The sequence below is a fragment of the Nerophis lumbriciformis genome, linkage group LG30 (genome assembly GCF_033978685.3).
Source record: "Nerophis lumbriciformis linkage group LG30, RoL_Nlum_v2.1, whole genome shotgun sequence".
Taxonomy (NCBI): Eukaryota; Metazoa; Chordata; class Actinopteri; order Syngnathiformes; family Syngnathidae; genus Nerophis; species Nerophis lumbriciformis.
The window spans coordinates 24,681,923-24,707,124 of NC_084577.2; the positions used below are offsets into that span (position 1 = coordinate 24,681,923).

The following is a 25,202-nucleotide window of genomic DNA, read 5'->3' on the forward strand; positions in this document are numbered from 1 at the left end:
GTCACCAGAATTTGACCATAACATTTACGGTGGTTTTTACACAAAGTTACTGCAAATTGAAAAACTGTACCAATGTTTTTACGTTAAATTATTTTGACTGAGCTGCCAGCTTTTACCGTAAAATATATGGCTATTTTTTTTTTTTACAGCGCATTACTATTGTCAAGTGTTTTGCTTTTTTCGCTATGCTTATCCCACACTTGAAAGGATGTACCGATGCTGAATGTGGCTTCTGGATTTCACTCAAAAGACCAGGCCGTAGTTACTTGTTTCCTTTTATTTTCCTTTAGTTTGCAACAGTTTTTCCAACGAAGAAACAGCTTCTTTTTTCTTCTTTAGTCTTTTTAGCAGTCTTTAGCAGTGTTAGTAGACTTTAGTAGCCTTTAGTAGGTGAAAAACCTTTAAGGACAAAACACCACAAGAAAAAAATCAATCAATTATCAATCCCATAATTTACAATTATTAATTAGGCTATCAAATTATTAACTATTAAACAAGTGCAAGAAAATGGACTAATATTTTCCCTTTAAGTTAAAACAGATTTTAAATAAATTGTCTCAACATAAATGCACCAAGATACATATAAAATACATTTAAACACCAGAAACACAATAGATAAATGCAGCAGAAAACCCAATATGCAAATGCATAAATACCTAACCAATTAACCACCTATTTTAGATACATATTTAAAATCCATATCCAATATAAATATATTATTAATTTAGCAGTGAAACACTCAATCTTAAACGCTGTCTACTGGTAGAAAAATGCCCCTTTTTCTATGCCCTCACCAGCAGCCAATGATCCAACACAGTTAAATCCAACACTTTAAGTTGAGCGACTTCACCCTCCTGATGAAGCAAACTGCTCCAACATTTATCAAACTAAGCAAAGAATATCAACACTTCCTTACTAAACAACAGTTACACAAAACACCGTGTGTATTTAGCCTCCAGACTAAGCACGCTACATGCACACAACTCCCCCGCGCCCCCCGTCTCACCGGCGCAACAGGTGCGCCACACCCACAAAGAGAAATAAAGTGCAATCTTACCGGCTGTCCGTTCAGCTTTTGGTTTTGGTACACTTTTGGCACCACTCTGTAATGAACTAAACCTTTCTCCACTCTGCGCTGGCGTCTTTTGTACTACTTGATTTGACACAGCTGTCTAATTACCGGGCTCTCACCGCAGGTGAGACGGGAGCGCGCCGCGTAATACCTGCGCGTGAACGTAAACTGATCGGCTCTGATCATATAAGCCGACTGGCCAAAATAATGCCGAATTATATACATTTCCTGGGGTTGCCTAGGTGAATAGGGATGCAAATTGTGCTCTATGATAAAATATAATTTTATTAAATGGGGTTTGGCTGGTTGCCAAGCCGCCGCGGTTGCGCGCTCGTGCATCAGCTGACGAGACAGCTGTTCGCCGCTACAACTATAAACTGAAAAACAGTACCACTGTTATTTTTTACTGCACACTTCAAAATTATGCCGACTGAGCAGCTTTTTTTTTTTTTTACTATAAATCTAAGTTACGTACTGTTAATGGAAAAATGGAGCCACTGATGATTTTATAGGAACCAGCGAATGAGCTGCCAGTAAAATCTACTGACTTGTTTTTACAGTGTAGCCTTGCGGACACCCCATCAATGATTGTGCAGCTTCAAAGAGGTCAGTATGAACATTTGGAAGCCAACCTTTGGCGGGCCAAACAAAATGGCATGCAGGCCAAATGTGGCCCACGGGCCCCACTTTGGGCATCCCTGGTTTAAATAATACTATACACCTGCTTATATTTCTGTTGTTGTTTGCACGGCTGGGCTTCGTTGAGCAGAAATTTGAACATGTGGTGTTGAGTTTAAACTAAACATTAGATACCGATATATATTGTAAATTGCCATTTGGCCTAAAAATACCGGTAATATCACTTTTTCCTGTGGCAGTTTCATGTCTTCCTTTGAGCGATATTTCCCACATCTACTTGGTTTGAACAATCAAGAATTTTCAGTTGTTTTTATCCTTCTTTGTGGGGACATTTTTGATTGTCATGTCATGTTCGGATGCGCTTTGTGGACGCCGTCTTTGCTCCACAGTAAGTCTTTGCTGTCGTCCAGCATTCCGTTTTTGTTTACTTTGTAGCCAGTTCAGTTTTAGTTTCGTTCTGCATAGCCTTCCCTAAGCTTCAATGGCTTTCCTTAGGGGCACTCTCCTTTTGTTTATTTTTAGTTTAAGCATTAGACACCTTTTTACCTGCACGCTGCCTCCCGCTGTTTCCGACATCTACAATGCAATTAGCTACTGGCTGCCACCTACTGATATGGAAGAGTATTACACGGTTACTCTTATATTTATGTTGTTGTTTGCACAGCTGGGCTTTATTGGGCAGAAATTTGAACATGTGGTGTTGAGTTTAAACTAAACACTAGATACCGATATATATTGTAAATTGCCATTTGGCCTAAAAATACCGGTAATATCAGTTTTTCCTGTGGCAGTTTCATGTCTTCCTTTGAGCGATATTTCCCGCATCTAGTTGGTTTGAACAATCAATAATTTTCAGTTGTTTTTATCCTTCTTTGTGGGGACATTTTTGATTGTCATGTCATGTTCGGATGCGCTTTGTGGACGCCGTCTTTGCTCCACAGTAAGTCTTTGCTGTCGTCCAGCATTCCGTTTTTGTTTACTTTGTAGCCAGTTCAGTTTTAGTTTCGTTCTGCATAGCCTTCCCTAAGCTTCAATGACTTTTCTTAGGGGCACTCACCTTTTGTTTATTTTTGGTTTAAGCATTAGACACCTTTTACCTGCACGCTGCCTCCCGCTGTTTCCGACATCTAATATGCAATTAGCTACCGGCTGCCACCTACTGATATGGAAGAGTATTACACAATTACTCTTATATTTATGTTGTTGTTTGCACAGCTGGGCTTTATTGAGCAGAAATTTGAACATGTGGTGTTGAGTTTAAACCAGACCTGGGCAAATTAAGGCCCGGGGGCCACATGCGGCCCGTTAAGCTTTTCAATCTGGCCCGCGGGACATTCCCAAATAATTGTTTTAGATCTTTAAGATGGAAAGTGTAGCTGCCATAATGATGTGCAGTGATGTTTTCTAACGACCGTAAGTCTTCAACTATACAAAGTATTTCAATGGTTGGAATCTGCGCTTATGGATGATATACCAGTTACTATGGTAATTCAATTAGTTACTATGGTCATCTAATTAGTTACTATGGTAATGTAAGTCACAGCAGCTCAGATGAGGCACCAAGCAGTGTGGGTGGGGCGCGTTTCCACAGATGCGGAAGTATATTTTCACAAGAAAGTTCTAAAACTTAGTGATGTATCAGATGTATCAGATTGCAGGTGGGTTTATTTTGTACCCTTCACGTTCATATTTCACTGTTTGTTGCGTTTTTGTTGCGTTTCACTTGATTGTCCATCCATCCATCCATTTTCTACCGCTTATTCCCTTTGGGGTCGCGGGGGGCGCTGGAGCCTATCTCAGCTACAATCGGGCGGAAGGCGGGGTACACCCTGGACAAGTCGCCACCTCATCGCAGGGCCAACACAGATAGACAGACAACATTCACACTCACATCCACACACTAGGGCCAATTTAGTGTTGCCAATCAACTTATCCCCAGGTGCATGTCTTTGGAGGTGGGAGGAAGCCGGAGTACCCGGAGGGAACCCACACAGTCACGGGGAGAACATGCAAACTCCACACAGAAAGATCCCGAGCCCGGGATTGAACCCAAGACTACTCAGGACCTTTGTATTGTGAGGCAGATGCACTAACCCCTCTGCCACCGTGAAGCCCTCACTTGATTGTAAAATGTGTCAATCGAAAGGGGGTGTGACGTTCATATTTTGTCAATATTCAGTGTTTTATCCTTCATAGAAAAATTTAAAATTACATTACATTTTTTAAGGCGGTCTGTCATAACGTTTTTAGCATTCAATCAGACATTTTTGTGAGGTTTTGTATTAGTGTTCATAAAAATAGACACATTTTGTTCTCTAAATGTGGCCCCCGATTCAAAATAATTGCCCAGGCCTGGTTTAAACTAAACACTCGATACCGATACATGTTGTAAATTGCCATTTGGCCTAAAAATACCGGTGATATCAGTTTTGTCTGCATCTGATAAGCAGTGAAGTGAGAACGCAACATGAACCAATTTAAACAAAACATGCAACTAAAAGACCCAAACAAAAGGGCGCTTTGTTGAGCAGTGATTATTGAGTGGTGTTTCGCAACCCACATGTGGGTCATGAACAGCTTGCTTAAAATCACATTCAAGACAATTGGCAGAAACACGATGTATTATGAAATGTGTGCACTGGAAGCATGCAGCACACGCACACTACAATTTAGCTTGTTTTTGAAGCGATAATCAAAGCATGTAAAGTAAACAACCCACTGAGAATTGTATTCCTTCATACTCGCTATTTGTTGTTCAACCTCAGGAGAGTTGGCTGACTTTGACAAATCTCACAACAGCAACCTGTGAAACGCGACACGACGAGAGAGCACCAAATTCCCCCGGAATATCTGACATTTGTGAACAACTAAAAATGACAAGGGGATAATGTACATGTACTGTCAGATGTAATATCGTAGCGGCCTGCGGGGCTGATCCAGCTGCAATACATCATTGGAGCAACTGAAGTATTTCTCCTTCTCTCTGCTCAGTTGACCTTCTTATAATTACCGGAGTATGCGAGTGAGCGAGTTAGTAAGCGAGCAAAATAACTCAAAAAACGTACGAGCAGACTTTAATGAAACTTTCAGGAAATGTCCAAAATAGGATAAACAAGAACAGATTAGATTTTGGGCCTGATGCAGATCAAGTCAACGTGTGACATTACATTTACGTGTGTGTGTGTGTGTGTGTGCTAGCTAACCGGCAGAGACAGACTAGAGCAGGGGTGCTCATTACGTCGATCGCGATCTACCGGTCGATCGCGGAGGGTGTGTCAGTCGATCACCAGCCAGGCATTAAAAAAATAGTCCTAAAAATGAGCGATCATAAATCTTCACTATGACGTCACTTTCGTCACTTGATTGACATTCACGGCACCCGAGGGTCTTCTGAGATGACGCTGGCTGCTGCCAGCTCATTAAAATTACCGACTGGAAGGCGAGAAACACTTTATTTCAACAGACTCTGGCGCCGTACCTGTCGTCAAAACTCCAAAGACCGACTGCACAGTTGCACAATAAAAGCTCGGCTTCATCCTGCCTGCGCTACCAAAATAAGAGTCTCAGAAAGCTGGCGTGCACAAGTTAGCAAACTACGGAGTTTGCCGACAATGTATTTCTTGTAAAGTGTATACAAAGGAGTACGGAAGCTGGACAAATAAGATGCCAAAAACCAACCACTTTCATGTGGTATTGGACAGAAAGGAGGACTTTTTTTCTCCTCCATTCGAAAATGCGGACGTTATCAGCACTACTGTCTGATTCCAATCAATGAAAGTCATCAGAATCAGGTAATACACCAACTTATATTCTTGTCTTCATGAAAGAAAGGAATCTATATGTGTTAAACATGCTTGTATTATCTTTAACCACCTTTAAGTTGTTAACAATATTAACTATATGTGTTAAACATGCTTGTATTATCTTTAACCACCTTTAAGTTGTTAACAATATTAACTATATTTGTTAAACATGCTTGTTTTATCTTTAACCACCTTTAAGTTGTTAACAATATTAACTATATGTGTTAAACATGCTTGTATTATTTTTTAACCACCTTTAACTTGTTAACAATATTAACTATATGTGTTAAACATGCTTGCATTATCTTTAAACACCTTTAACTTGTTAACAATATTAACTATATGTATTAAACATACTTGTATTATCATTAAACACCTTTAATGTATTAACAATATTAACTATATGTGTTAAACATGCTTGCATTATCATTATGCACCTTTAACTTGTAAACAAAAACATATATTTCATAAATAAGTAAATATAAATTATATATATATGAATGAGGTAGATCCCCACGACTTGATCAATTGAAAAGTAGCTCGCCTGCAGAAAAAGTGTGAGCACCCCTGGACTAGAGTGTTTACTCCGTTTCTTTACATTCTCACAAAGTCACGAGCGGATTTTCCTCGACCTTTCAAGAAATGCTCGAAATGGGATAAGAAACACTCACATGTTGGAGCCAATACGAATAATTTTAACTAGGGATGTCCGATAATATCGGACTGCCGATATTATCGGCCGATAAATGCTTTAAAATGTAATATCGCAAATTATCGGTATCGGTTTCAAAATGTAAAATGTATGACTTTTTAAAATGCCGCTGTGTACACGGACGTAGGGAGAAGTACAGAGCGCCAATAAAACTTAAAGGCACTTCCTTTGCGTGCTGGGCCAATCACATAATATCTACGGCTTTTCACACACACAAGTGAATGCCATGCATACTTGGTCAACAGCCATACAGGTCACACTGAGGGTGGCCGTATAAACAACTTTAACACTGTTACAAATATGCGCCACACTGTGAACCCACACCGAACAAGAATGACAAACACATTTCGGGAGAACATCCGCACCGTAGCACAACATAAACACAACAGAACAAATACCCAGAACCCCTTGCAGCACTAACTCTTCCGGGACACTACAATAAACACCCCCCGCTAACCCCCCCCCCAAACCTCCTCATGTCCCAAATTCCAAGCTGATGTTTTGAGGCATGTTAAAAAAAATAATGCACTTTGTGACTTCAATAATAAATATGGCAGTGCCATGTTGGCATTTTTTTCCATAACTTGAGTTGATTTATTTTGGAAAACCTTGTTACATTGTTTAATGCATCCAGCGGGGCATCACAACAAAATTAGGCATAATAATGTGTTAATTCCACGACTGTATATATCGGTATCGGTTGACATCGGTATCGGTAATTAAGAGTTGGACAATATCGGAATATCGGATATCGGCAAAAAAGACATTATAGGACATCTTTAATTTTAACACCTCACGTTTACGTTACGTGCTTCATGGCCAAAAATATTGGCACCCCTGTATTTCTGTCAGATAATGCAGTACTTCTCCCAGAAAATTGTTGAAATTCAAAATGCTTTGGTATTCACATGTTTATTTCTATGGTTTGCATTGGAACAAGACACACACACACAAAAAAAGCCAAATCTGATATTTTACACAGAACTCCAAAAATGGACTGGACAAAATTATTGGCACCCTCAACTTAATATTTGGTAGACCACTCTTTGGGAAAAATAACTGAAATCAATCGCTTCCTGTAACCATCAATGAGTTTCTTACACCTTGCTACTGGTATTTTGGAATACTCTTCTTTTGCAAACCGCTTCAGGTCTCTCAGATTTGAAAGGGTGCCTTCTCCCAACTGCGGTTTTTAGATCTCTCAACAGATGTTCTATAGCAGGGGTGTCAAACTCAAATACAGAGTGGGACAAAATTTAAAACTGAACAAAGCCGCGGGCCAAGGTTGAACAAATTAACCTTTTAATAGGGACCCAAACAAGTTTTGCATTAAATATTGAACAAGCAAGGCTTATATAACTTTATAGTGACATGCAAAATCAAGTTTCAAATAATAATAATAATAACTCAAAAATATCAATGGCATATCAAATAAAATTTAAATAAAAATGGAATGCCTCTTTTCTATTTGCAGCCTTCTGAGGTAAATATCAAAATAAACTTTTTCCACGGGCTAATAATACATTTGAAAATAAAATAACAATAATGAATGAATCAAACATTCAAGCCTTGAAGTAGCAAGAGAAAGTGCATGAATAAAACGCCAATTATTGCTCAGTTTGCTACACTGATTTGCTTTAACACTGAATATGGAACAAGCAACGCTTATATAACTTGATAGTGCAAAATATACTTTCAAAAAAACAAACGAAAAAACATCAACGGTATATTAAATAAAATTTAAATAAAAAATGGAATGCCTCTTTTCTATTTGCAGCCTTCTGAGGTAAATATCAACATGAACTTTTTCCACAGGCTAATAAATTTGAAAATAAAATAACAATGAATAAATCAACCATTCAGGCCTTTTTACTGCTCAGTTTGCGACACACTGATCTAATCTGATGTGCCCAAGCCAGATACCTGCCATCTTTTCTTAGATGCTAGTTCATTCATGTCGGGGCTCAGGTGGGCGGGGTTTGGTGGTCCTGCAAGGGGTTCTGGGTATTTGTTCTGTTGTGTTTATGTTGTGTTACGGTGCGGCTGTTCTCCCGAAATGTGTTTGTCATTCTTGTTTGGTGTGGTTTCACAGTGTGGCACATATTTGTAACAGTGTTAAAGTTGTTTATGCGGCCACCCTTGGTGTGACCTGTATGGCTGTTGATCAAGTATGCCTTGCATTCACTTATGTGTGTGTAGAAGCCGCATATATCATGTGACAGGGGCCGGCACGCTGTTTGTATGGAGGAAAAGCAGACGTGACGACAGGTTGTAGAGGACGCTAAAGGCAGTGCCTTTAAGGCACGCCCCCAATATTGTTGTCCGGGTGGAAATCGGGAGAAATTCGTGAGAATGGTTGCCCCGGGAGACTTTCGAGAGGGGCACTGAAAATCGTGAGGGTTGGCAAGTAAGAGTATTAGCGGTGAATGCGGTGTTACAGCGGTACTGCCGCTGTATAATACCGGCGGGCCAGCTCTAATGTTAATTTGATATTGCCTCAAGGGCCAAATGAAATTACACGGCGGGTCAAATTTGGCCCGCGGGCCAGAGTTTGACACCCATGTTCTATAGGATTTAGATCTAGACTCATTGATGGCCACTGCAGAAATCTCCAGCGCTTTGTCTTAAGCCATTTTTGTGTGCTTTTTGAAGTATACTTTGGGTTGTTGTTTCCTGCTGGAAGACCCATGACCTCTGACGGAGACCCAGCTTTTTGACACTGGGCCCTACATTATGCCCCAAAATTATTTGGTAGTCCTCAGATTTCATGATGCCATGCACACAGTCAAGGCATCCGGTACTACAGGGGTGCTCACACTTTTTCTGCAGGCGAGCTACTTTTCAATTGATCAAGTCGTGGGGATCTACCTCATTCATATATATAATTTATATTTACTTATTTATGAAATATATGTTTTTGTTAACAAGTTAAAGGTGTTTAATGATAATACAAGCATGTTTAACACATATAGTTAATATTGTTAAAAAATTAAAGGTGTTTAATGATAATACAAGTATGTTTAATACATATAGTTAATATTGTTAACAAGTTAAAGGTGTTTAAAGATAATGCAAGCATGTTTAACACATATAGTTAATATTTTGTTAACAAGTTAAAGGTGTTTAATGATAATACAAGCATGTTTAACACATAGTTAATATTGTTAATAAATTAAAGGTGTTTAATGATAATACAAGTATGTTTAATACATATAGTTAATATTGTTAACAAGTTAAAGGTGTTTAAAGATAATGCAAGCATGTTTAACACATAGTTAATATTGTTAATAAATTAAAGGTGTTTAATGATAATACAAGGATGTTTAATACATATAGTTAATATTGTTAACAACTTAAAGGTGTTTAAAGATAATACAAGCATGTTTAACACATATAGTTAATATTGTTAACAAGTTAAAGGTGTTTAAAGATAATACAAGCATGTTTAACACATATAGTTAATATTGTTAATAAGTCAAAGGTGTTTAATGATAATACAAGCATGTTTAACACATATAGTTAATATTGTTAACAAGTTAAAGGTGTTTAAAGATAATACAAGCATGTTTAACACATATAGATTCCTTTCTTTCATGAAGACAAGAATATAAGTTGGTGTATTACCTGATTGGAATCAGACAGTAGTGATGATAACGTCCACATTTTCGAATGGAGGAGAAAAAAAAAGTCCTCCTTTCTGTCCAATACCACATGAAAGTGGTTGGTTTTTGGCATCTTATTTGTCCAGCTTCCATACTCCTTTGTATACACTTTACAAGAAATACATTGTCGGCAAACTCCGTAGCTTGCTAGCTTGTGCACGCCAGCTTTCTGAGACTCTTATTTTGTTAGCGCAACTGTGCAACTGTGCAGTTGGTCTTTGGAGTTTTGACGACAGGTACGGCGCCAGAGTCTGTTGAAATAAAGTGTTTCTCGCCTTCCAGTCTGTAATTTTAATGAGCTGGCAGCAGCCAGCGTCATCTCAGAAGACCCTCGGGTGCCGTGAATGTCAATCAAGTGACGAAAGTGACGTCATAGTGAAGATTTATGATCGCTCATTTTTAGGACTATTTTTTTAATGCCTGGCTGGTGATCGACTGACACACCCTCCACGATCGACCGGTAGCTCGCGATCGACGTAATGAGCACCCCTGCGGTACTAGAAGCAGCAAAGCAACCCTAAAATATCAGTGAACCTCCACCATGTTTGACTGTAGGGATGGTGTTCTTTTCTTTGAAGGCTTTATTTTGTTTTCTGTAAACAGTGTGATGATGCGCTTTACCAAAAAGCTCCACTTTAGTCTCATCTGTCCACAGGACGTACTCCCAGAAGGATTTTGGCTTCCTCAGGTAAGTTTTTGCAAACTCCAGTCTTGCTTTTTTATGTCTCTGTGTCAGCAGCGAGGTCCTCCTGGGTCTCCTACCACCGTCCCTTTTCATTGAGTTGGCAACGGATGGTGTGAGCTGACAATGTTGTACCCTGTGTCTGCAGGTCAGCTAGAATTTGTTTGGAAGTGGAACATTTACATCTCGGGAGATGGAATTGTAGCCTTGAGATTGTCCATGCTTTTCCACAGTCTTGGATTCTCAAATCTTCTGAGAGTTCTTTGGTCTTTTTTCTTTTCTCCATGCTCAGTGTGGTACACACAACACAAAGGTTGAGTCAACTTTTCTCCATTTTCACTGGCTGCAAGTGTGATTTCTATATTGCCAGCACCTGTTACTTGCTACGTCCAACCATTGTCTACCGCTTGTCCCTTTCGGGGTCGCGGGGGGGTGCTGGTGCCTATCTCAGCTGCATACGGGCGGAAGGCGGCGTACACCATGGACAAGTCACCCCCTCATCACAGGGCCAACACAGACAGACAACATTCACACTCACATTCACACACTAGGGCCAATTTAGTGTTGCCAATCAACCTATCCCCAAGTGCATGTCTTTGGAGGTGGGAGGAAGCCGGAGTACCCGGAGGGAACCCACGCAGTCACGGGGAGAACATGCAAATTCCACACAGAAAGATCACCCCTGTTCCACCGTGCTGCAGGTGAGTTTAATTACAAATTAAAGGAGCATCACATGCTTAGAATACAACTACTTCTTACAGTTTTGAAAAGGTGCCAATAATTTTGTTCTGTGTAAAACAACATCAGATTTGGCTTTTTTCTTGTGTTGTTCCAATTAGGGCTGGGCGATATATCGATATACTCGATATATTGTGGGTTTGTCTCTGTGCGATATATCCATCCATCCATCCATCTTCTTCCGCTTATCCGAGGTCGGGTCGCGGGGGCAGCAGCCTAAGCAGGGAAGCCCAGATTTCCCTCTCCCCAGCCACTTAGTCCAGCTCCTCCCGAGGGATCCCGAGGCGTTCCCAGGCCAGCCGGGAGACATAGTCTTCCCAACGTGTCCTAGGTCTTCCCCGTGGCCTCCTACCGGTTGGACGTGCCCTAAACACCTCCCGAGGGAGGCGATCGGGTGGCATCCTGACTAGATGCCCGAACCACCTCATCTGGCTCCTCTCGATGTGGAGGAGCAGCGGCTTTACTTTGAGCTCCCCCCGGATGGCAGAGCTTCTCACCCTATCTCTAAGGGAGAGCCCCGCCACCCGGCGGAGGAAACTCATTTCGGCCGCTTGTACCCGTGATCTTGTGCTTTCGGTCATAACCCAAAGCTCATGACCATAGGTGAGGATGGGAACGTAGATCGACCGGTAAATTGAGAGCTTTGCCTTCCGGCTCAGCTCCTTCTTCACCACAACGGATCGATACAGCGTCCGCATTACTGAAGACGCCGCACCGATCCGCCTGTCGATCTCACGATCCACTCTTCCCTCACTCGTGAACAAGACTCCGAGGTACTTGAACTCCTCCACTTGGGGCAGGGTCTCCTCCCCAACCCGAAGATGGCATTCCACCCTTTTCCGGGCGAGAACCATGGACTCGGACTTGGAGGTGCTGATTCTCATCCCAGTCGCTTCACACTCGGCTGCGAACCGATCCAGCGAGAGCTGAAGATCCTGGCCAGATGAAGCCATCAGGACCACATCATCTGCAAAAAGCAGAGACCTAATCCTGCAGCCACCAAACCGGATCCTCTCAACGCCTTGACTGCGCCTAGAAATTCTGTCCATAAAAGTTATGAACAGAATCGGTGACAAAGGGCAGCCTTGGCGGAGTCCAACCCTCACTGGAAACGTGTCCGACTTACTGCCGGCAATGCGGACCAAGCTCTGACACTGATCATCAGAGCTTGGTCTGTGCGATATAGAAAATGACTAAATCGTGATATTCGAGTATACGTTCTCATGCAGTTGCTTTTAGCTGCGGCCATTACACTACAGGCTCTTTTCACTCTTTCTTGTCTCTCCTTCTCACAGAGACATAAAACAAGCACACCTTCTTACATACGTCACATACGCATACGCCCTCGCGGAGCAGAGATATAGCAGCATGGGTAACGTTAGCTGTGGTGCGAGTGGTAATACGAGAGAAAGGAGGTGCAAATCTGGTAACAAATGAAGGAAGAATGAATTCCCAAGAAAAACAGCACAGGGTCCATCGTCTGGCGGTGGTTTGGCTTCAAGTGGGAATATGTCGAACAGACAACCGTCATTTGTCAAGTGTGGGGCAAAAGCGTTGCTACAAAAAGTAGCATTACTGCTAATATGTAGCATCATTTGAAAAGTCACCTGCTAGAGAATGAAGAGTGCTTACTCCGCATTTTTCCTGAGGGAACTCTCCTGAAGGAATCAATAAAGTACTATCTATGTCAACATCTCCGTTCGGTGCCACACCAACAAAATGCCGAGGCAACCATTTCCAGATCAACACCGCATGAAAAAAATAGTCAACAACAGAAGGAGATAACGTCTGCAGTAGGGATGTCCCGATCCGATATTTGGATCGGATCGGCTGCCGATATTTGCCAAAAATTGCGTATCGGCAAGGCATGGGAAAATGCCGATCCAGATCCAGTTTAAAAAAAACTCCGGTCCGTGTTTTCCAACGCATCGATTTAAATAATACATTCCACTTTTCTGCTGCTCCGTAATTTCCGTTCCGCATTTTCCAGCACACCTTCAACACATCCACAAGTCTGTGGATTCACACGCAGTTGCTTTTAGCTGCTGGCATTACACGACAGGCTCTTCTCACTCTTTACTGTGTCTCCCTCTCACAGACAGCAAGCGCACCTTCTTACACACGTCACATACTGTCACGTCATACGTCACATACTGTCACGTCATACGTCACATACGTATACGTCCTCCCCGAGCAGAGAGGTAGCAGCATGGCTAACGTTAGCTGTGATGCTAGCGCAGCCGTGCGAGCAACGCTCCCTCTAAGGTGCGCGCCTGTGCAATTGCGGACTGTTTAAGCGTCCTCTGCGCATAGCAAATCTATGCCACGCACAAAATCAAATAAAAAAATAAGCGCATAACAATTTTCGACACACGGACACGACAGAGAAAACAGTTTTCGTCATCATTGTTCAAATATTGTGACGTCTGTCGAGACGCTTATCTCCATTCGGAGATAAGCGAATGGAGATGATGGTGCCACACGTCCACACCATCAAAATGCCGAGGCAAAAATTTCCACATCAACACCGTATGAAAAAATTAGTAATTTTTTTAGTTGTGATTTCCTTCTCTGCATGAAAGTTTAAAAGTAACATATATTAATGCAGTATGAAGAAGAATGTTTTAATGTAGACATGCAAGCCTTGAAAGAATATTTTGAAAATCAAGACTAAATTTCCTGCAAATGGGTGCATTTCTACCCTATATTTTAACTTTAGATTTATTCTCATATCAAACTCTTTTGGTTGTCTTTTTGACACTTACATCCGGCGCCCCCCTCCACACCCTGGATTATAAATAATGTAAATAATTCAATGTGATGATCTTGTGTGATGACTGTATTATGATGATAGTATATATCTGATAGTATATATCTGTATCATGAATCAATTTAAGTGGACCCCGACTTAAACAAGTTGAAAAACTTATTCGGGTGTTACCATTTAGTGGTCAATTGTACAGAATATGTACTTCACTGTGCAACCTACTAATAAAAGTCTCAATCAATCAATCAAAACACATAGAATCATCATACTGCTGTGATTATATGCATCAAGTGTTCATTCAAGGCTAAGGCAAAATATCGAGATATATATTGTGTATCGCAATATGGCCTTAAAATATCGCAATATTAAAAAAAAGGCCATATCGCCCAGCCCTAGTTCAATGATGCCATTTCTGTTTGTCATGTATAATTTTGTCTATTTTGTGTTTATCCTTGAATAAACAGGTCAGTTTCTTGTTACCAACCATTGTGTATTATTCAAACTCCCCTAATTCAGCTGGCTAGTTGTTATCAAGAGTACTAAAACCCTTTTCAACATGATTCTGACAACTAAGTAGGCTAAATAACTTTAAACTTTAATACATGCTCGGATAGGCCAGTATCGGTCAGTATCGGTATCGGATCGGAAGTGCAAAAACCTGGATCGGGACATCCCTAGTCTGCAGGAACCTACCACATAGCGAAGGACGTACACAATTTGATTTCCTATTATGCAGCTCATTTTTATTTGACAGTTATTGAAATATCTTGTGTGACATCATGCACAACAGTGCACTTTATTTGGTTTAAACTATTGTAGTGGCGTTCTGTACAAAAAGTGCAGTTTAATTTAGTGTTGTTTTGATATGTCATCTTAGTGACATCATGCACTAATAGCTTGTTTTAAAATGTCTCTGACAATCTTGAAATTTCTGTTTTGAAATGCCATGAATGTTTGTGCCACTGCTTAATAACTATTTAATAAATACACTTTTAGTTGTGATTTCCCTCTCTGCATGAAAGTTTAAAAGTAGCATATATTAATGCAGTATGAAGAAGAATGTTTTAATGTAGACACATAGAATCATCATACTGCTGTGATTATATGCATCAAGTGTTCATTCAAGGCTAAGGTAAAATATCGTGATATATATCGTGTATCGTGACATGGCCTAAAAATATCGAGATATTAAAAAAAGGCCATATCCCCCAGCCCTAGTTCCAATGCAAACAAAATAAATAAATATGGGAATTCCAAAGCATTTGTAATTAAAAAAAAAAATGTTCTGGGAGAAGTGGTGCATTATCTGGCAGAAATGCAGGGGTGCCAATATTTTGGCCATGACTGTATATTGTATCATAAGAACAACATGACTGCAAATTGTTTGTTGCTTCTCTTGGACTGCTTTTGTATGTGTGCACGCTAGAGATGCGCGGATAGGCAATTATTTCATCCGCAACCGCATCACAAAAGTCGTCAACCATCCGCCATCCACCCGAACTAACATTTAATCAAAACCGCACCCGCCCGCCATCTGCCACCCGCCCGTTGTTATACATCTAATATAGACGATGCAAGGCATTAGTGAGGTTATAAAGCTTTTGCCTGTTAAAGAAAGGAGACTGATCCAATGTAGCAGAGACATTCAATGCGTGCCACGCTGTCACGGCCCAGACGCACACCAGTGCGCAATCATCTGGGAGCCGCGCTGAGCGCACCTCCAAGCGCGCTCGCGCCACTCAAACTGCTGCAGGCAGCTGCGTTCTATCTTGTTTTAACATCCTGTGGCACTCTTCTGGGATCACGGCGGACGAAACTGCTCATGCTCAGGGTGTTTGTGGAGGTTCGGGGTTTTGCACAAATGTGATGCACCATGTTAGATGTCCCGGTTTTGTGACTGTCGTAGACATAAACAGCGTCGCAGCTCTTGCAAATCACGTAGCCAGCATTACTATCATCCTGATTTACAACCTCATAAAAACGAGTCCACGCTGAACTTTTCTGGCCTTTTTTTCCCCTGGTCTTTAGTATTCCCTTTTTTAGTTTGTCGCGTACCACGTTTGCTGCCGGCGTTGCCATCTCTTTTTTTTTCTTCTTCTGTTGTGGCATGCTGCAGGTGCCTGCTCGTTTTTCGTATGTGGGTAATAGAGATGCGCGGATAGGCAATTATTTCATCCGCAACCGCATCAGAAAGTCGTCAACCATCCGCCATGCACCCGAACTAACATTTAATCAGAACCGCACCCGCCCGCACCCGCCCGTTGTTATATATCTAATATAGACGATGCAAGGCATTAGTGAGGTTATAAAGCTTTTGCCTGTTAAAGAAAGGAGACTGATCCAATGCAGCACAGACATTCGCGTGCCACGCTGTCACGGCCCAGACGCACACCAGTGCGCAATCATATGGGAGCCGCGCCGAGCGCACCTCCAAGCGCGTTTCGCTGCCGGCGACGGCCGGGTATGGGCCCGACGCTCCAGCGCCATCCATTTTCAGGGCTAGTTGATTCGGCAGGTGGGTTGTTACACACTCCTTAGCGGGTTCCGACTTCCATGGCCACCGTCCTGCTGTCTATATCAACCAGGGTGAGCCCCACCCCTTTCGTGAGCGCACTGCGCGCGGAGTGACCCCTGTTACGCGCCCCCGGCAACAGGGGTGGCGGGCAGGTAAGCTGCGCGGGCGGAGCGCGCGGAGTGACCCCTGTTACGAGCCCCCGGCCACGGGGGTGGCGGGCAGGTAAGCTGCTTACCTGCTGCGCGTGACGCCGGCCGCGGCTAAGGCGGACGAGGCGGGGTGTCGGTGCGGTGGGCGCGGTGGTGACCCTGGACGTGCGTCGGGCCCTTCTCGCGGATCGCCTCAGCTACGGCTCCCGGTGGGGCCCTCTCGGGGGAAGGGGCCTCGGTCCCGGACCCCGGCGAGGCGTCCCTTCTCCGCTCCGTAAAAGTGTCCATCTCTTTTTTTTTTTTCTTCTGTTGTGGCATATGCAGCAGGTGCCTGCTCGTTTTTCGTATGTGGGTAACAACATTTAACTATGTATATATATTTGCGAATTGGTTTAACTGCCACCCGCCTGAATCTATTTAAAATCTAATTTTTTTTTTATTTCAACCGCCCGACCCGACCCGCGGATAAAATAAAATTTTTTTTAATTTCATCCGCCCGATCCGCGGATAATCCGCGGACTCCGCGGTTGTGCCCGCAAACCGCGCATCTCTAGTGGGTAACAACATTTAACTATGTATATATATTTCCGAATTGGTTTAACTGCCACCCGCCTGAATCTATTTAAAATCAATTTTTTTTTAATTTCAACCGCCCGACCCGACCCGTGGATAAAATCTAATTTTTTTTAATTTCAACCGCCCGACCCACGGATAATCCGCGGACTCCACGGTTGTGTCCGCAAACCGTGCATCTCTAGTGCACGCGCTCCCTGCACGTACGTGTTGACGAGACTGGGTGAGTGACCGATCTTTTTTTTCGGGCCGGTAAAAATGTAATCACATAAACTCTGTAATCGTGAAAAATAAAGACAATTAACAAACAAATGTTAAACCACTAATGATAAAATAATTTCTTGTTACATGTTTTGCTTTGAAAATTTTTACTGTGAGGAAGTTGCAAACAGCACCTTTACGTAAAATAAAATATAAGAAGCAATTGACATAATAACAAAAAAAAATCAAAGATAAAAAACTACACAAATTGTGCATGGAGTGCATGTAAGAAAACATTTTAAATGTTAGTCTGCATTTTGTACATTAAAGGCTGTTATTTGTCTATTTTTGTAAAGAAAATGTATTTTAAAATGATCAGTTGAAAACATGTGCTGCTGATCAGCAATCCACCACAGTTAAATAATGCTTACGTCAAAAAGGTTTTGCGAGCAGAGCATTAACAACAGATGAACACGTCCTTGAGGCAAACAGATTTGGAGTACAATATCTTTTTGAAAGTATAATACGCCTTTTGAAATGTCTGAAAGTGCAGTACATGCAGTATATAAAGGAATTTTCTATTGAAGCTCATCTCACCTTGGCAAGATCCTCATCCTTTTCAGCACCCTCATCTTCACCCGCGTCGTCTTCCATGAAAGGGTTAGTGGGGTCTAGCGGGCTCTCGGACTTCTTCTGCTGTTTGGACAAAGAAAAACACGACTTTTTTGGTTGTACAGTTTAAAGCATGTGTACTAGGTCGGGATGTGATCACATATAGTACAGTTGATGTTTATGTATTTTGACCAATAATAAAACTAATAATTATCCAAATTGAGTTTTAACTTTGACAGAGCGCTTCATAAAATTAAAAATGCATCCTTGGGCCGAGACACGGAACCAGAGGTGGGTAGTAACGCGCTACATTTACTCCGTTACATCTACTTGAGTAACTTTTGGGATAAATTGTACTTCTAAGAGTAGTTTTAATGCGACATACTTTTACTTTTACTTGAGTATATTTATAGAGAAGAAACGCTACTTTTACTCCGCTACTTTTATCTACATTCAGCTCGCTACTCGCTACTAATTTTGATCGATCTGTTAATGCACGCTTTGTTTGTTTTGGTCTGTCAGACAGACCTTCATAGTGCCTGCGTTTCAACAAATACAGTCACTGGTGACGTTCACTCCGTTCCACCAATCAGATGCAGTCACCGGTGACGTTGGACCAATCAAACAGAGCCAGGTGGTCAGATGACCTGACTTAAACAAGTTGAAAAACTTATTGGGGTGTTACCATTTAGTGGTCAATTGTACGGGATATATACTGTACTGTGCAATCTACTAATAAAAGTTCCAATCAATCAATCAAAAGTGTGAAGGAAAAAATACCCTTTTTTATTTCAACCGTACATCCCGTCAAAAGCCTAAAGACTGACTGCACAGTTCCTGTCTTCACAATAAAAGTGCCGCTCCATCGCGCCTGCGCTTTCAAAATAAGAGTCTCCGAAAGCCAGCGCAAACAAGCTAGCAAGCTACGGAGTTTGCCGCCAATGTATTTCTTGTAAAGTGTATACAAACGAATATGGAAGCTGGACGAATAAGAAGCCAAAAACCAACCACTTTCATGTGGTATTAGACAGAAAGGAGGAACTTTTTTTCCCCTCCATTTGAAAACGTGGACGCTATCATCACTACTGTCTGATTACAATCAATGCAAGTCATCAGAATCAGGTAATACACCAACTTATATTCTTGTCTTCATGAAAGAAAAGAATCTATATGTGTTAAACATGCATGTATATTCATTAAAAAAACTTTAACATGTAAACAAAAACGGCAAAATAAATAAATATAAATTATATACTGTATATATCAACGTATGTATATATATATATATATATATATATATATATATATATATATATATATATATATATATATATATGTGTATATATATATATATATATATATATATATATGTGTATATATATATATATATATATGTGTATATATATATATATGTGTGTGTGTGTGTGTGTGTATATATATATATGTGTGTGTGTGTGTATGTTACTCATCAGTTACTCAGTACTTGAGTAGTTTTTTCACAACATACTTTTTACTTTTACTCAAGTAAATATTTGGGTGACTACTCCTTACTTTTACTTGAGTAATAAATCTCCAAAGTAACAGTACTCTTACTTGAGTACAATTTCTGGCTACTCTACCCACCTCTGCACGGAACATTTCAGAGGCTGTGCGTGAGTTTAGGGAACGACATATTTTAAGAATCACAACCAGGACCACCAAGTGCCTCCAGACAAGTTTCAATTTAAGTGTGGGAGGAACTTTTCGAGGGGAATAACGAAAAAATTCATTCTCAAAATATTCCTAATTGGGCATGATAACCACGGGGGTGGCAGCATGTCTGCCTCACAGCCAGGTGGTTCTGGGTTCGAATCAAAGCTGACAACTCTCCGTGTGAAGTTGGCGTGTTCTCACAGTGTTTGCGTGGGTTTACTTCTGGTACTCCATTTCATGTTGGGCTAACTCAGGGGTCGGCAACCCGCGGCTCCGGAGACGCATGCGGCTCTTTGATCACTCTGATGCGGCTCAGTAGCTTACTTGCCGAACCCACCGATTTTCCCGGGAGACTTCCGGATTTCAGTGCCTCTCGCGATTAATATTCACCGATTTTCACCCTTACATTTATAACAAGGGCATGCCATAATGGTACAGCATTTGACGCCCTCTACAATCTGTATTAATAGAGTGCCAGCCCAACCACTTCTTATGCAGTATGCATCTTCTGCTTGCACACATACGTGACAGCAAGGCATACTTAGTCAACAGCCACACAGGTTACACTGACGGTGGCCATATAAAACAACTTTAACACTCTTACTAATAATGCGCCACACTTTGAACCAAAACCAAACAAGAATGACAAACCCATTTCGGGAGAACATCTGTACTTTAACACAACATAAACACAAAAGAACAATTACCGTATTTTCCGCACCATAAGCCGCCCTGGGTTATAAGCCGCGCCTTCAATGAACGGCATATTTCAAAACTTTGTCCACCTATAAGCCGCCCCGTGTTATAAGCCGCATCTAACTGCGCTAAAGGAATGTCAAAAAAACAGTCAGATAGGTCAGTCAAACTTTAATAATATATTAAAAACCAGCGTGATGTGGGCGCGCATGGAGTCGTATATCAACATGGACGGAGCTGCGTGAAAAAAGCCACCCGGCCTCTTTGCGTAAACTTACCTTAACCACTCGCTCATCTTTTCTTCATCCATCCATCCCTTCGAGTTAGCTTTTATGATGACGCCGGCTGGAAAGGTCTCTTTTGGCAAGGTCTTCCTTTTGAATATCACCATGGGTGGAAGTTTCTGGCCATTAGCATGGCAAGCTAGAACCACAGTGAAGGATGACTTCTCATTCCCTGTGGTGCGAATATTCACCGTACGTGCTCCCGTTGTATCCACAGTGCGGTTCACAGGAATATCAAAAGTCAGTGGAACCTCGTCCATGTTGATAATGTTCTCTGGCCGGATCTTTTTTTCAGCTATCTTGTTTTTACAATATGCACGGAAAGTAGCCAGCTTTTCTTGAAAGTCTTTAGGCAGTTGCTGTGAAATAGTAGTCCGTGTGCGGATGGAGAGATTGCGTCTTTTCATGAACCGGTCGCTTAGTAGGAGCCATTTTGTGGTCTTTACAGATGTAAACACACAAAGGAAATGAAACGTAATATCCGCGCGCTTCTTCTTCTTCTTCTTCTACGCGGGCGGGTGGTTGCTTACAGTAGAAGAAGAAGCGCTTCCTGTTCTATGGGGGCGGGTGCTTACCTTGGCGGTTGCTTGCGTAGAAGAAGAAGCACTTCCTCTTCTACGGGGAAAAAAGATGGCGGCTGTTTACCGTAGTTGCGAGACCGAAACTTTATGAAAATGAATCTTAATATTAATCCATATATAAAGCGCACCGGGTTATAAGCCGCACTGTCAGCTTTTGAGTAAATTTGTGGTTTTTAGGTGCGGCTAATAGTGCGGAAAATACGGTACCCAGAATCCCATGCAGCCCTGACTCTTCCGGGCTACATTATACACCCCTGCTACCACCAAACCCCGCCCCCACCCCAACCCTGCTCCCTCACACATCAACCCCCCCCCCCCCCCCCCCCCCCCCCTCTGTGCGTCGGTTGAGGTGGGCGGGGTTTGGTAGCGGGGGTGTATAATGTATCCCGGAAGAGTTAGGGCTGCATGGGATTCTGGGTATTTGTCCTGTTGTGTTTATGTTGTGTTACGGTGCAGATGTTCTCCCGAAATGTGTTTGTCATTCTTGTTTGGTGTGGGTTCACAGTGTAGCGCATTATTAGCAAGAGTGTTAAAGTTTTTTTTATACCGCCACCGTCAGTGTAACCTGTGTGGTTGTTGACCAAGTATGCCTTGCTGTCACATACATGAGCAAGCGTAAGCCCTATATAACGTGTGGCAGATTAGGCACGCTGGTTGTAGTGGGTGCTATATGCTGTACCATCACGGCACGCATGACGATGACAAGCGCCATTCATATAAAACCCACGTGCCGCACCAGCGTTCGAATTCCATATTAAGGAGTGGGCAACGTGTCTGAGACCCCTGGTTTATACATAGCACAAAGCAAAAAAAAAAACTTTGTATGTAGTGTTATTTAATTTTAAATTTCAAAAAATGTTTGTGGCTCCCATTGTTTTCTATAATTTGTGAAACTGGTCAAAATGGCTCTTTGACTGGTAAAGGTTGCCGACCCCTGGGCTAACTGAAGACTTTCAATTGTCCATACATGTTAAGAAAAATAAAGGGTGGCTATTTTGAAGAAAGTAGAATATTTTGGAAACAATTTAATTAGAACTGTACTGTTTGCACTGACATGAAAAAATAAAATCAGATACATTTGGGCGAAAACATCTGAATTGACCTGCAGTGTGAACATAGTAAGTGGTGTACACTGCAAAAACTGAAATCTAAGTAAGATGAAATATCTCAAATAAGGGTGATATTTGCTTATTTTCTGTCTGATAAGATCATTCTTCTCACTAAGCAGATTTTATGTTAGAGTGTTTTACTTGTTTTAAGTGGTCCTAAATTATCTCAGTTAGATATTACAGCTTTTTGCTGAGATGTTATGACCTATATTGAGTAAAACATGCTTGAAACTAGAATACCAACTGTTGCAAAGCTGTGTCATCAACACTCACCAGTATAAAACTACTTTTTTAAAGTAATAAATTCTTATTTCAAGCATGAAATTAAAAATCATGACTTTGACACAATTGTGTCTCATAATTAAAACAGATGACAGCCAAATGGACTTTGCTGTTTTATTTTCAATGAAACAATAGAAAAGATGTACTCTTATAGTAGTACAGTTGGCACAGTACAGTAAACTGACAGTTAATATTTAAACATTTGACATTTCAAACAATTTTGAACAGAAATAGTTCATGTACGTTCAGATAAATTCTTCAAAATTACAATAAAAAAAAAAAATTGGCCCGGGGCACGCACTTGGCGCGATGATGTCATGTTATCAATAGGAAAATGCCTTTTTAGACAATATGATTTGCCTGAGCGGCTAGGAGACCCCGAGAGTAACAAGCGGTTGCCTTGTTGCCTTTCCATTAAGAAAAATAAACTAGTTTTTAGTATAAGTTTGCTGGTTTCAGGAAATGTATCATTATATCAAGATAATGGCACTCTCTCGTTTGAATCACACATTAAGAGTGTTACTAAAACGGCCTTCTTTCATCTCCGTAATATCGCTAAAATTCGTTCTATTTTATCCACTAGCGACGCTGAGATCATTATTCATGCGTTCGTTACGTCTCGTCTCGACTACTGTAACGTATTATTTTCGGGTCTCCCTATGTCTAGCATTAAAAGATTACAATTGGTACAAAATGTGGCTGCTAGACTTTTGACAAGAACAAGAAAGTTTGATCATATTACGCCTATACTGTATATACATATATACATATATACATATATATATACCTATACTGGCTCACCTGCACTGGCTTCCTGTGCACTTAAGATGTGACTTTAAGGTTTTATTACTTACGTATAAAATACTACACGGTCTAGCTCCGTCCTATCTTGTCGATTGTATTGTACCATATGTCCCGGCAAGAAATCTGCGTTCAAAGAACTCCAGCTTATTAGTGATACACAGAGCCCAAAAAAAGTCTGCGGGCTATAGAGCGTTTTCTATTCGGGCTCCAGTACTATGGAATGCCCTCCCGGTAACAATTAGAGATGCTACCTCAGTAGAAGCATTTAAGTCCCATCTTAAAACTCATTTGTATACTCTAGCCTTTAAATAGACCCCCTGTTAGACCAGTTGATCTGCCGTTTCTTTTCTTTTCTCCTCTGCTCCCCTATTCCTTGTGGAGTGGGGGGGGGGGGGGGGGGGGGGGACAGGTCCGGTGGCCATGGATGAAGTGCTGGCTATCCAGAGTCGGGACCCGGGGTGGATCGCTCGCCTGTGCATCGGCTGGGAACATCTCTGCGCTGCTGACCTGTCTCCGCTCGGGATGGTTTCCTGCTGGCCCCACTATGGACTGGACTCTTACTATTATGTTAGATCCACTATGGACTGGACTCTTACTATTATGTTGGATCCACTATGGACTGGACTCTTACTATTATGTTGGATCCACTATAGACTGGACTCTTACTATTATGTTAGATCCACTATGGACTGGACTTTTACTATTATGTTGGATCCACTATGGACTGGACTCTTACTATTATGTTGGATCCACTATGGACTGGACTCTTACTATTATGTTGGATCCACTATGGACTGGACTCTTACTATTATGTTAGATCCACTATGGACTGGACTCTCACTATTATGTTAGATCCACTATGGACTGGACTCTCACACTATTATGTTAGATCCACTATGGACTGGACTATTACTATTATGTTGGATCCACTATGGACTGGACTCTTACTATTATGTTGGATCCACTATGGACTGGACTCTTACTATTATGTTAGATCCACTATGGACTGGACTTTTACTATTATGTTGGATCCACTATGGACTGGACTCTTACTATTATGTTGGATCCACTATGGACTGGACTCTTACTATTATGTTAGATCCACTATGGACTGGACTCTCACACTATTATGTTAGATCCACTATGGACTGGACTCTTACTATTATGTTGGATCCACTATGGACTGGACTCTTACTATTATGTTGGATCCACTATGGACTGGACTCTTACTATTATGTTGGATCCACTATGGACTGGACTCTTACTATTATGTTGGATCCACTATGGACTGGACTCTTACTATTATGTGGGATCCACTATGGACTGGACTCTTACTATTATGTTAGATCCACTATGGACTGGACTCTCACACTATTATGTTAGATCCACTATGGACTGGACTCTTACTATTATGTTGGATCCACTATGGACTGGACTCTTACTATTATGTTAGATCCACTATGGACTGGACTCTCACACTATTATGTTAGATCCACTATGGACTGGACTTTTACTATTATGTTGGATCCACTATGGACTGGACTCTTACTATTATGTTGGATCCACTATGGACTGGACTCTTACTATTATGTTGGATCCACTATGGACTGGACTCTCACTATTATGTTA

General features: G+C 41.4%; 1 protein-coding gene across 1 annotated transcript in view; it reads right to left on the minus strand.

The window, feature by feature from the left end:
- vps53 (VPS53 subunit of GARP complex) overlaps positions 1–25,202 on the minus strand; it is a 143,568-nt gene that overhangs the window by 56,621 nt on the left and 61,745 nt on the right. The window contains exon 12 of the mRNA XM_061925839.1: positions 18,111–18,209. Within this exon, the coding sequence (XP_061781823.1) occupies positions 18,111–18,209 (99 nt within the window). The remainder of the gene's footprint in view (positions 1–18,110; positions 18,210–25,202) is intronic.